General features: G+C 57.1%; 1 protein-coding gene across 1 annotated transcript in view; it reads left to right on the top strand.

Annotated features, from left to right (window-relative positions):
• Nucleotides 1–15,265, top strand: part of RNF123 (ring finger protein 123) — a 73,442-nt gene that overhangs the window by 32,270 nt on the left and 25,907 nt on the right. Inside the window, exons 31-35 of the mRNA XM_078872517.1 lie at nt 1,108–1,192; nt 7,257–7,396; nt 8,583–8,771; nt 9,612–9,687; nt 10,272–10,356. Of these exons, the coding sequence (XP_078728643.1) occupies nt 1,108–1,192; nt 7,257–7,396; nt 8,583–8,771; nt 9,612–9,687; nt 10,272–10,356 (575 nt within the window). The remainder of the gene's footprint in view (nt 1–1,107; nt 1,193–7,256; nt 7,397–8,582; nt 8,772–9,611; nt 9,688–10,271; nt 10,357–15,265) is intronic.

Below are 15,265 nucleotides of genomic sequence, written 5' to 3'. Positions count from 1 at the left end.
CTCAGCCCAGTCACCAGTTACTCATCTGAAGCAGTTTCGGCTCACTTGGAGATCCTGGGACTCGCATCGAGATCCTTAGACTCACATGGAGACCCTGAGACTCACACAGAGACCCTGAGACTCACACAGAGACCCTGAGACTCACATAGAGACCCATAGAACTACAGAGACGCACAGAATGAATAAGGAGACCCGTAGATTCACGTCAACCGTGGGTTGTGATTACACCGGATTTTCGAGTGGAGTCAGTGGCTGGTCTCTGCGCAAAAAATAACAAAAAACCTTCACCTTAAATTTGGTCCTGCATTAATTTTTGCTTAAATTATCTGAGAATAAAATGTGTGAGTTTCAATTTAATGCGACGAACACTGCTCTGTAGCAGTGGGGCTGTCGGGTCGTTTGAAGGAATTCGGAAGTAGTTAAGAGTGGAGGCGGTGACGAGTGGACCGTGCATGCCGTGATGTCGTAGCACAATCAGCGTAACGCTGGGGTGAAATACTAGAACTAATTAAAACTTTATTTTACCAGTTAAGACCCACTGAGCTGTGTAGCTCTTTTTCAGAAGCGACCTGGCTGTCACAAATGACAGCTCGGCGAAGCGGCTTATCGCGTGGAAATGTACGGCGGCCAAAGACTCTGAGCACGTGACTTTGATTCTAAATGAGGAGGGAGAACCCGGAGGATCCGGACAGAAAATCCACGCGGCCATGGCGAGGACATGCGAACTAGAAATATACAACAGGCGGCATCAGGGTCGGGATCGAGGCCGCGACCTCCTGTATACCAGGCGAGGTCGTTAACATCTCCTAGCCACCGCGGGCGGCGCCCCTACAACAGTTTACAGGATTTCCATCGTCGCTACGCTCGACAATCCGGACTAATCACGGGCAGTGGCTGCTTCCCGAATTGAACCCGGGTCTCGGTGGTGCCGCCCCCCCCCCCCCCCCCCCACCGCGTCTCTGGCTTGTCGCGAGTTCCTCTGCGTCACCCCGGTGACGTTTGACGATTATTCTCCTGGTTTTACCGAGACCCCGCCGTCTCGCCGTGCTGACTGCCGTGACGCCCGCGACGGGCGCCAGTTGATGTCGTCGTCGTTGTGGCGTGCAGGGCTGTGGGTTTGGGTACCGCTACACGCGGCTGCCTCACCTGCTGCGCATCAAACCTGAGGACCTCAACAACCCCACGCTGCAGAGTCAGTCCCGCACCAACACACGCAGACCACCACACCAACACGCAGCACCACACACACACACAGCACCAACACACACACACACAGCACCAACACACACACACACAGCACCAACACACACACACAGCACCATCACACACACACACAGCACCAACACACACACACACAGCACCATCACACATACACACAGCACCAACACACACACACACAGCACCAACACACACACACACACAGCACCATCACACACACACAGCACCAACACACACACACAGCACCAACACACACACAGCACCAACACACACACACACAGCACCAACACACACAGCACCAACACACACACAGCACCAACACACACACACAGCACCAACACACACACACAGCACCAACACACACACACAGCACCAACACACACACACACACAGCACCAACACACACACACAGCACCAACACACACACACAGCACCAACACACACACACAGCACCAACACACACACAGCACCAACACACACACACAGCACCAACACACACACACACAGCACCAACACACACACACACAGCACCAACACACACACACAGCACCAACACACACACAGCACCAACACACACACAGCACCAACACACACACACAGCACCAACACACACACACAGCACCAACACACACACACAGCACCAACACACACACACACAGCACCAACACACACACACAGCACCATCACACACACACACAGCACCAACACACACACACACAGCACCATCACACATACACACAGCACCAACACACACACAGCACCAACACACACACACACAGCACCATCACACACACACAGCACCATCACACACACACAGCACCAACACACACACACAGCACCAACACACACACACACAGCACCAACACACACACACACAGCACCAACACACACAGCACCAACACACACACACACAGCACCAACACACACAGCACCAACACACACACACAGCACCAACACACACACACAGCACCAACACACACACACACACAGCACCAACACACACACACACAGCACCAACACACACACACACACAGCACCAACACACACACACAGCACCAACACACACACACAGCACCAACACACACACAGCACCAACACACACACAGCACCAACACACACACAGCACCAACACACACACACAGCACCAACACACACACACAGCACCAACACACACACACAGCACCAACACACACACACAGCACCAACACACACACACAGCACCAACACACACACACAGCACCAACACACACACACACAGCACCAACACACACACACACAGCACCAACACACACACACACAGCACCAACACACACACACACAGCACCAACACACACACAGCACCAACACACACACACAGCACCAACACACACACAGCACCAACACACACACAGCACCAACACACACACAGCACCAACACACACAGCACCAACACACACACACACAGCACCAACACACACACACAGCACCAACACACACAGCACCACACCAACACGCAGACCACCACACCAACACACACAGCACCACACTAACACGCAGACCACCACACCAACACACACACAGCACGACACCAACATACACACACAGCACCACACACACACACACAGCACCAACACACACACACACAGCACCATCACACACACACAGCACCATCACACACACACAGCACCAACACACACACACAGCACCAACACACACACACACAGCACCAACACACACAGCACCAACACACACACACACAGCACCAACACACACACACAGCACCAACACACACACACAGCACCAACACACACAGCACCAACACACACACACACAGCACCAACACACACACACACACAGCACCAACACACACACACACACAGCACCAACACACACACACAGCACCAACACACACACACAGCACCAACACACACACACAGCACCAACACACACACAGCACCAACACACACACACACAGCACCAACACACACACACACAGCACCAACACACACACACACAGCACCAACACACACACACAGCACCAACACACACACACAGCACCAACACACACACACGGCACCAACACACACACACAGCACCAACACACACACACAGCACCAACACACACACACAGCACCAACACACACACACAGCACCAACACACACACACACAGCACCAACACACACACACACAGCACCATCACACACACACACAGCACCAACACACACACACACAGCACCATCACACACACACACAGCACCAACACACACACACACAGCACCAACACACACACACACAGCACCATCACACACACACAGCACCATCACACACACACAGCACCAACACACACACACAGCACCAACACACACACACACAGCACCAACACACACACACACAGCACCAACACACACAGCACCAACACACACACACACAGCACCAACACACACACACAGCATCAACACACACACACAGCACCAACACACACACACAGCACCAACACACACACACAGCACCAACACACACACACACAGCACCAACACACACACACAGCACCAACACACACACACAGCACCAACACACACACACAGCACCAACACACACACAGCACCAACACACACACACACAGCACCAACACACACACACACACAGCACCAACACACACACACACAGCACCAACACACACACAGCACCATCACACACACACACAGCACCAACACACACAGCACCATCACACATACACACAGCACCAACACACACACACACACACAGCACCAACACACACACACACAGCACCATCACACACACACAGCACCATCACACACACACAGCACCAACACACACACAGCACCAACACACACACACACAGCAGCAACACACACACAGCACCAACACACACAGCACCAACACACACACACACAGCACCAACACACACACACAGCACCAACACACACACACAGCACCAACACACACACACAGCACCAACACACACACACACAGCACCAACACACACACAGCACCAACACACACACACAGCACCAACACACACACACAGCACCAACACACACACACAGCACCAACACACACACAGCACCAACACACACACACACAGCACCAACACACACACAGCACCAACACACACACACACAGCACCAACACACACACACAGCACCAACACACACACACAGCACCAACACACACACACAGCACCAACACACACACACAGCACCAACACACACACACAGCACCAACACACACACACAGCACCAACACACACACACACAGCACCAACACACACACACAGCACCATCACACACACACACAGCACCAACACACACACACATAGCACCATCACACATACACACAGCACCAACACACACACACACAGCACCAACACACACACACACAGTACCATCACACACACACAGCACCATCACACACACACAGCACCAACACACACACACAGCACCAACACACACACACACAGCACCAACACACACACACACAGCACCAACACACACAGCACCAACACACACAGCACCAACACACACACACAGCACCAACACACACACACAGCACCAACACACACACACAGCACCAACACACACACACAGCACCAACACACACACACAGCACCAACACACACACACACAGCACCAACACACACAGCACCAACACACACACACAGCACCAACACACACAGCACCAACACACACACAGCACCAACACACACACACACAGCACCAACACACACACAGCACCAACACACACACACAGCACCAACACACACACACAGCACCAACACACACACACAGCACCAACACACACACACACAGCACCAACACACACACAGCACCAACACACACACAGCACCAACACACACACACACAGCACCAACACACACACACACACAGCACCAACACACACACACAGCACCAACACACACACACAGCACCAACACACACACAGCACCAACACACACACAGCACCAACACACACACACACAGCACCAACACACACACACAGCACCAACACACACACACAGCACCACACCAACACGCAGACCACCACACCAACACGCAGACCACCACACCAACACACACACAGCACGACACCAACATACACACACAGCACCACACACACACAGACCATCACACCAATACACACACACAGCACCAACACACACAGACCACCACACCAACACACGCAGACCACCACACCAACACACACAGCACCAACACACACACAGCACCAACACACACCACTGCACTGCACCGAACCACGTCAACACTCATACACCACGCCCTCCTCCACCCCCCCAATCGCCCACTGTGCGTGCGTGTGCGCGTCTGCATGGCGGTGGCGGCGGCGTTTTTAATGAGCGCTGTGTGCCATGTTGTGTCACCTGCCATCTCGTGGTGTGCTCTGGCTCAGGAGAGCTGTGCGTTGCTAGCCACCAGAGTAAGTGTCTCCACCCATTCACTCCGCGCTCGCCCAGAGCCTCCTGAGCGTTGGGCACGCAAACGCGCTCCGCAGACGCACGCGTCCAGCACGCACGCACACACACGCACGCACGCACACGCGCGCACGCATGACACGCACACTCGCATGACACGCACACTCAGATATACACCCCCCCGTGTAGCCTTAGCAGACTGTTGGGGCAAGTGCTGTTGGGGAGCACCTGTGAAGGCCGGCACGGCACACGTGGGGGTGGGTGGCCAGTACATTCGTCTCCCCAGTGGCGATGTTTAAAAACCCGCACCAAGTACTCAGGTAAGGCTGAGTCAACCTAGGGGATTCCCAGGACCGGATCAGACAATCGTCACTGATATTGGCTTTGAGCGCAGCACGCTAACCGCTACGCCACCGCTCCCCACACACACACATGCTTGGACACGCACACACACCATACACACACCCACTTGGTGACGTAGAGACTCGCGTGCGCGGTCCTCCCCCGACGGTTTCCCCCGTGTGTGTCCATAGCTGGTAGCCTCCCGTCGCTGGTAGCCTCTAACTCCTGTGGTCCGCAGCGTTGCCCTCCCCTCCGACCAGCTCCCCTCCCCGCCCCCTCCCTCGTCACGCCTGCTCAAACCCTCGTCAGATATCACGGCGTCAAGCGGGGCGAGGCCTGCGCTGGCGCTGGCGCGTGGGGGACCGCCTGGAACTGTCACGCGGTTGTCGGCTTGTCCTGCGAGGCGCGGCGATGGATTGTCGAATCTGTCCCGTGCAGATATTTTTTTGAGGAATTGTTTTTTTTAACTCGCGGTTGCCGAGTGTCCCCACGGGGCTCCTCCGCTCCTCCTCCCCACCACGCGGAGGCCGACTCTTCGTTACTCGCGGCCAAACGTCCCAAGCGTAGCAGCGCCGTCCTGAGTTGCCGAGATCTCGAGACTGGGCGAGGCTCATGAGGATTGGTTTTTACCCTTTCTGGCAATCAAACGGTTGTGTTGAGATGTTAAGAGACCAAGCAGAAACCGTTTGCAAGGACTCCTGTCTGCATTACCCACGCGCACTTATGGTGAACTCGCGTTCCTGGGTTGTCGTAGGCAGCGTTATTATTCTTATTGATCTCACTGTGCCATGCCTCTCCGACTGCACCCTTCCCTCGCGCCACGCTTCCCAAATCTCTGGAATTCTCTGTGGCTGTTCCACCACACAGGATTCCGGAGTGTCGTCATTGGGGTTGACATTTGTGTGTGCTGTGTGCGGTGTGGTGGGCGTGTGGGGTGTGCAGTGTGGTGTGTACGGTATGGTATGGTGTGTACGGCGTGGTGTGCGTGGTGTGGTGTGTGCAGTGTGGTGTGTATGGGGTGCCGTGTACGGTGTGGTGTGTACGGTGTGGTGTGTGTGTGTCATGTGGCATGTGTGTTGTGGTGTGTGAGACACGGTTGTTTGGAGGGCGATGAGTTCCGACTACTGATGGTGTTCACTAACAGCTGACTGGTCTGTCACCCCTTTGTGTCTCACGCCTTTGTGTCTCACCCCTGTGTCATTTGTCACCCTCTGGATGTGTCACTGCCTTATCCCACTCACCACCTCCCTCACCTGCCCCCTCTAGAGCCGTGCCCGTCGCGCGCCCTGCAGGCCCACGCGGCGACGCTGCTCAGGGAGGAGGCGGCGCTGGCGGCCGGCTTCATCAACAGCGTCCTCAACCAGCTCAACTGGGCCTTCTCAGAGTTCATCGGCATGATCCAGGAGGTCCGTGCACGCGTGCGTCTGTGCGTGCGTCTGTGCGTGCGTCTTTGCGTGCGTCTGCGTGCGTGTGTGCGTGCGTGCGTGTGCATGCGTGTGTATGCGTCTGTGCGTGTGCGTGCATGAGTGTGCTTGCGTGCGCGTGCGCGAGGTCCCGGAAAGGATTATCCAACATTGCTCCCCTTGCCAGGCGGCAGGCCGAAGAGAGGCTTGCGGAGCCCCCAATGTGGTTGATATGTACGTGTGCACGTTGAACCTCTTTCGCACAGTACGTAGCCAACCGTGCTAATTGGAGGTGTGGGGTAAAGGACAACAAACTAAACACAACAACAAGGAGTTCCAAAGAAATGAGTTTTCAATCTAGATTTTAAAGTGCATAGCTCCAGTGGATTCCTAATATTGCAAGGAAGGTTTCAGGCCAGAGCGGTCCTGCACGGACGTGGTATTCTCCGTCCCTCTACCGCAGCAGAGGGCCTACACCTCTGCTTTATCGGCCTAAGGCCTATGATGCCATCAATAGGCCAGGCTCTGGGTTGTTGTTCGTGCTTGAGAGCACCCTGACCATCCAGTTGCACTCACGCGGGACTGTCGTAACGGTGGGCAGGCTCCGGTGTAAAGTCATTTCATGTTTTACCGCTGCTTGGGGTGCCGGCGTTGCAGCGGTGATTGCCGTGGTAACGAAGGTGACCGCTGCTTGTGGCAGCCAGCGCTGGTGGGTGGGGTAGGTGACGGCGATTCGGACGCCAGTCCACGGCACGGGCCGCGGTGGCGAGATGTGAACTCCCTCGCCTGGTATGCAGGAGGTCGTGGATTCGATCCCACCTGCTGTATATTTGCAGTTTGCGGTGTCTCTCTCCCCGTGGTTGTGTGGATTTTCTCCGGGTCCTCCAGTTTTCCCTCCACATTTAGAATCAACATCACACGTTCAGGAGTATTTGGCTGCTATAAATGTTCACGCGATGGAGATGAGCCACTTGGTCGAGCGATCATTTGTGAGAGCCAGGTGGTCACTTCTGAAAAAGAGCTACACAGCTCAGCCGGGGCCTTACCTTGTTTAGACGGCACTGACCTCTGTGTCTCGAACACCGCCGGACCCTCCTCCCGCTCAACCCTGTTCACTCCCGCTCACCCCCGCTGACCCCCGCTCACCCCCACTGACCCCCACTGACCCCCGCTCACCCCCAACCCGCAGATCCAGCAGACAGCGGAGCGTCCGGAGCGCAACTACATCGACAGCCGGCAGCTGAAGGTGTGTGCGACGTGCTTCGACCTGTCCGTGTCGCTGCTGCGCGTGCTCGAGATGGCCACGAGCCTGGCGCCAGAGGCCTTCACCGACTTCAGCCGGCCCTCGGCCGAGCTGCTGCTCACACGGCTGGCGCAGGTGAGCGAGTTGTGGGGGGGGGTGGAGGGGGGGGGGGCGGAACCGGCGGCGGTGATGTCGGGGAGCGAGAGAGCCAGCGGTGCGGCCGGTTGGTGTCTGTCAGGTCGATTCTGGGAGAGACAAACAGCACGAGTCACGCACGGCGCCGCGGTGGCTAGGAGATGTTAACTACCTCGGCCGGTATGCAGGAGGACGTGGTTTTGATCCCGACCCTGATGCCTGCTGCTGTACATTTGGAGTTTGTGGTGTCTCTCTCTCTCATCATCATCACGGTGGCTAGGAGATGTTAACTACCTCGGCCGGTATGCAGGAGGACGTGGTTTTGATCCCGACCCTGATGCCTGCTGCTGTACATTTGGAGTTTGTGGTGTCTCTCTCTCTCTCATCATCATCACGGTGGCTAGGAGATGTTAACTACCTCGGCCGGTATGCAGGAGGACGTGGTTTTGATCCCGACCCTGATGCCTGCTGCTGTACATTTGGAGTTTGCAGTGTCTCTCTCTCTCCCCATGGTAGTGTAGTGGTTAGCGCGCTGCGCTACGAACCTAGCAACCCGGGTTTGATTCCCGCTCACGGCCAACACCAGTAACGGTGCTAACAGCACTCGCCCCAACAGTCCGTTACAGGCGATGTGGCCGCTCTGTACACGAAGCTGCCGGTCTGACGCACGGCGCCGGTGTCGCGGCTCCCACGTCGCCCCTCGTCCGCCCCCACGTCGCTCCGCTCGCGTGACGCCCTTGCTGCCCCCCACCCCGCTTCTCTCCCCGCCCCCTCTGTGACCCTCTGTGACCCTCTGTGACCCTCTGTGACCCTCTGTGGCCCGCGCCACGGCCCTCACAGCTCATCAACCAGGTGCTGAATCGCGTGACGTCCGAGAGGAATCTGTTCGACCGAGTCGTCAACCTCCGTCTGCCAGGTGCGGGGGGCGGGGGGTGGGGGGGGGGCAGGGGCTAGCACTGTTGGCTACGTACGGTGCGAAAGAAGTTCAACATACAAAGACAAAGATCCCCCGTATAGCCTTAACAGACTTGGGGCAAGTGCTGTTATGGCGAGTACCGAGGAAGGCCGGAACGGCAGTCGAGGAGATTTGTGGCCAGCACCACGCATTTCGAGTGTTTGGCTGCTGCTCTACATGTCCACGTGATGAGAAGCCACTCCGTTGAGCTGTCATTCGCGACAGCCAGGTCGCTACACAGCTCAGTGGGCCCTACATGGTCAAATAAACAAATAGTTTAATAGGGATTATTCGTGGGCTGTGTAGCCGTAGCGCTTTGGTTTTGGTACTGGCAAGGCTGCGCAGGGGGCATGGCAATGCTCCCTGCCTTAGCCACCCGCGCCGACCGGCGTGGTGAAGTATGGTCAAACAACCACCGCGACCCGGGCGGCGGCGTGGTGGAGCGGCCGTTGTCCAGCAGTGGGGTTGGCAGAACGGCGTTGCCTGCGTGGGGGTACGGTGACATCTCCGTGTCCTCCCCCCCCCCCCCCCCCGGTCGGGTTCAGGGCTGGACACGGTGGATCACTACCCCATCCTCGTGTCCCTCACCGGCATCCTCGTGCAGCTCCTGGTGGATGGAACCACCCAGAGGTGAGTGGGGGGGGGGGGGGCACGGGGAGAGAGGGGGGAGGGGAGGCTGGGGGGTCGCAGAGGGAGTTGACTCTAGACCGGGGGTCCCCAACCCCCGGGCCGCAGACCGGTAGCGGCCCGTGGCCTGTTAGGAACCGGGCCGCACAGCAGCAGGAGGTGAGAGCGGTGGGTCCGCGCGTGGCCCCCGCCCCCATTGTTTTATTGTTCACCACTTCGCGCCTCTCTCCCGCACTGCGCGCTCGTCTCAGTCACGGTGTTGGTGAGCCCACAAGCTCTAACCCCGAGCCACGATGAGTAGAAAACAAACGTCGCTGGAGAGCTTCTTTGAAAAGGGGGGAAGACCCAATGATGACCCCCCCACCCCGGTCCATGAAAAAATTGTCTACCACGAAACCGGTCCCTGGTGCCAACAAGGTTGGGGGCCGCCGCTATCGACCATCGTGACGTTGCTCTGTGTGTCTCGGTAACAGCACTTGCCCCAACAGTCTGTTAAGGCTACACGGGGGATCTTTGTTTGTGTTTGTCGGTGGGGCGGTGATCGAGTTGCGCTCCGACCCCGGGGACCCGAGTTTGATTCCCGCTCATGGCCAACACCAGGAAATCGGTCCTGGGCCTCCCCTAGGTCGACCCAGCCTCACCTCCGATTAGCACGGTTGGCTATGTACGGTGTGGGGAGACAAAGGCGTGGTGCTGGCCACCCACCCTCTCGTGTGCCGTGCCGGCCTTCATCGGTGCTCGCTAACAGCACTTGCCCCAGCAGTCTGTTAAAGGCTGTACGGGGGATCTTTGTCTTTTTGTGTACATCTGTGTGCGCGTATCTTTTGAGTGCCTGTGTGTTGCGTATCTTTGCATCTTTGTCTTGCGTTGGCGCAGCAGTTGGCACACAACACGACCAACCTGGCGAAACCTGAGTTTGATTCCCGGCTAAGGCTCTGTGACATCAGTTGCACGTGGCATCTGAACCCATTCTGACGCGGTGTGTTCGCACGAGCAATTTGAAAACCACGGCAGCCAGGCGTGGCGCTGACCACACCGTCGCCCCCTTGCATATCCCAGCAACCACATAATATGGAGGATCTCTGTTTCATTATGTGTTAAGGTGTGTTGTGCCTTGAGCGGTGTGTGCGTGTTTCTGGGTGGATGATGCACTGTGTGCATACAATTATTTGTCTGTCCACTTGCTGGGTGTCAAGCCTTGCAGCAGCACACCGTATCGGGCCGCGAGGGTCGCTCGCCATAAAAAACCACGTGTCGCTTCGGTGGCACGAAGCACGAGAATGGAACGGTTTCTCCGCGACGGAGCTGTCGAGTTGACGATTCCTTGCGTCCGCGCGTCACGGGCCGCCCCCCCCACCCCTCCCCCCCCCACCCCTCCCCCCCCACCCCTCCCCCCCCACCCCTCCCCCCCCACCCCTCCCCTCGCCTACCGCCATGAGACGGCACGCGGCCGACGAGACACGGGCGGCCTGGGCCACGTCGAGTCGCGTGGCCTACCGGCGGAATACTTTAAAAGTGGCTTTTGAAAGATTCAAGAATGATTGAATACAAAAACAATATGGAATAAGGCTACAAGGCGACTCCAGAGTGCAGGGTGCACAAGCGTAGGTGATGGGGTTGATGGTGAGAGCGAAGGCACGGCTCCGTTTGGATGTGTGCGCTATGGAGGAGCTCCCGGGAGCTTCTGGAGCGAAACGTCGGACGTCGTGCAGAACGCCGCGTGGAGAGCGGCACCGATCAACCCGCGCGGCCGGGACCGCTAATGCACCCGGCCCTCGTCGCCACCGCCCGCAACTGCGCGGTTACCGTGACGGCGCGTCCATACGTTCGGGGTCGCCATGGCAACTTTGGTCATCTTTAGTTGACAAAAACAACAATCGGCTGGCTTCTCATTTCACACGGAGTGGACCGGCAGTGTTGTGAGGTTTAATAAAAAAATAACAACGACCTGGCATGGACAATTTCAGGCTTATAGAGTCACATACAGAACCATAGAGTCACACAGAGACCCATAGAGTCACAATCAGAACCATAGACTCACACAGAGACCCATGGAGTCACAAACAGAACCATAGACTTGCACAGAGACCCATAGTCACAAACAGAACCATGGACTGACACAGAGACCCATAGAGTCACCTACAGAACAATAGACTCACACAGAGACCCATAGAGTCACCTACAGAACAATAGACTCGCATAGAGACCCATAGAGTCACCTACAGAACCATAGACTCACACAGAGACCCATAGAGTCACCTACAGAACCATAGACTTGCACAGAGACCCATAGAGTCACATACAGAACCATAGACTCGCACAGAGACCCATAGACTCACAAACAGAACCATAGACTCACACAGAGACCCATAGAGTCGCCTACAGAAACATAGACTCGCACGGAGACCCATATAGTCACAAACAGAACCATAGACTTGCACAGAGACCCATAGAGTCACATACAGAACCAGAGACTTGCACAGAGACCCATATAGTCACAAATAGAACCATAGACTTGCACGGAGACCCATAGAGTCACATACAGAACCATAGACTTGCACAGAGACCCATAGAGTCACATACAGAACCAGAGACTTGCACAGAGACCCATAGAGTCACATACAGAACCATAGACTTGCACAGAGACCCATATAGTCACAAACAGAACCATAGACTTGCACAGAGACCCATAGAGTCACATACAGAACCATAGACTTGCACAGAGACCCATATAGTCACAAACAGAACCATAGACTTGCACAGAGACCCATAGAGTCACATACAGAACCAGAGACTGACACAGAGACCCATAGAGTCACAAACAGAACCATAGACTCGCACGGAGATCCATATAGTCACAAACAGAACCATAGACTTGCACAGAGACCCATAGAGTCACATACAGAACCAGAGACTGACACAGAGACCCATATAGTCACAAACAGAATCATAGACTTGGTGGCTGGCTTGGTGGCTGACTTGGTGGCTGACTTGGTGGCTGACTTGGTGGCTGACTTGGTGGCTGGCTTGGTGGCTGGCTTGGTGGCTGGCTTGGTGGCTGACTTGGTGGCTGGCTTGGTGGCTGACTTGGTGGCTGGCTTGGTGGCTGGCTTGGTGGCTGGCTTGGTGGCTGGCTTGGTGGCTGACTTGGTGGCTGACTTGGTGGCTGACTTGGTGGCTGACTTGGTGGCTGGCTTGGTGGCTGGCTTGGTGGCTGGCTTGGTGGCTCGCTCGGGCCACCAAAGAGCGCGATGAGTGGGGTCGCGCGGTGGGGTCCGCAGGGCGTTTAATTAGTTCGCGAGAGGGGGACGCAGAGAGGAGAACAAAGCAACCGCGAGGGGTGGGGGAGCGGACACGATGGGGGTGGTGTGGTGTGGGGTGCAGGGTCCCAGGAATTGGCTGCAATCGTTGAGGGTCGTGTGGACTAAATAATTAAATATTCAGGTGCTACCCCCCCCCCCACCCCGGTCGTACGCTTTGTGTCGTCCCGAGACGAAGAACGAAGAAGCCGTTGGTAAATCTTCACAGGGCGGCGCAGGCGGGCAGATGTCACAGAGATACTCATCGGGAGGTTCCCTCCATCGACCTGTGGTCCGTACGTACATACGTGTGTGTGTGTGCGTACGTGTGTGTGTGCGTGCGTGTGTGTGTGTGTATGTGTTTATGTTGGACTTCTTTCGTGCCATGCGTGGCCAATCGCAGGCGCGGGGGAAGGACAACGCAGCAGGGGGCGGCGCTTGCGGCAGCCGCTCGGCACACGTCCGTCGCGCCGTGGTAGTCGCCCAAATCGATATTTTTTTTTGTTCCCGGAGACGGAATTTGTCCGAGGTGAGGTGCCAATGCGGCGTTGAGCGCTGCCGCGGGGTGGGTCGCCTTGACGACCCAAACCCTCCCCAGTCGCCCCACGGCTGCCGTGGCCACCGAGCGGCCCCGTTGTTCCCTCCGTGTCCGACGTTCAAGCGCCGCCCCCTTCCGCCTCTAAACCGACGGATGCCGAGGCGGCGATCGGCGGGGCGCGGTGAGGAGCGGCGGTTTGGCCGGCGCTGGGCGCGGTGAGCCGCGGACGCTTGTCCTGCGGTTCGCGTCGTCGCGGCCGCCGGAAGTGGCGGCCGCCGGCAGCTGCGGGCGAGGCTCTCGCGCGGGGGAGACGACCTCCCCAGAAACGTTGCTTTCCCGCGGCCACTGCGCCGCTACAACAATCGTCGTCACGGTTACCCGCACGCGCACGCCCCCCCCCCCCTCCAACCCCGCGCCCCCTCGTACGCACGCGCCGTCCGGTGGCGCTGTCGCTGTCTTGTTGCGCGCTTTGTTCGGCGTGAAGCGACACTTGTTGGCCATGGAGACGGGAGGCCCCGGGGAGGGAGGGAGGGAGGGAGAGAGACGCTATTGTTCGTGCCTGGCGAGCGGTGGACACGGTGGACACGTGGGACGCGTGCGACGTTGGTGGGCGCCACAGACGCGCGCGCCTTCCTCTCCCCCCCCCCCCCAGTGGCCCGTCCTCTCTGCCGCCTCGCCGGGAGGACTTGCGCGCCTGTTCCATCACTCCGTGCGTTTGTCAAGCGTCGCTCGAGGAGCGACATGGAGCTTGGGGGACTTGAGAGCGACGCGGCATGAGAGGCGGAGAGAGAGAGAGGGGGAGACGGGGTTGAGCCACGTGGTTGCACGCACCGCTCTCACATTGCCTCCCACCTTTGTCCCGGAACTCTCGCTGAGCAGTACCGTGACCCCACCATAGACTCGCACAGAGACCCATAGATTCACATTCAGAACCATAGACTCGCACAGAGACCCATAGAGTCACATTCAGGACGAGAGACTCACATAGTGTCCCATAGACGTGTACACGGTGGACACGGGCCGCAGGAAGTGGCTATTGCGGAGCCACCTTTGAGTGACCTCTGGTCCACACCCA

Source organism: Lampetra fluviatilis, chromosome 34, assembly GCF_964198595.1.
Source record: "Lampetra fluviatilis chromosome 34, kcLamFluv1.1, whole genome shotgun sequence".
NCBI classification, from domain to species: domain Eukaryota; kingdom Metazoa; phylum Chordata; class Hyperoartia; order Petromyzontiformes; family Petromyzontidae; genus Lampetra; species Lampetra fluviatilis.
Note: the sequence above shows the minus strand (reverse complement) of the source record. Positions and strands in the feature narration are given on the sequence as shown.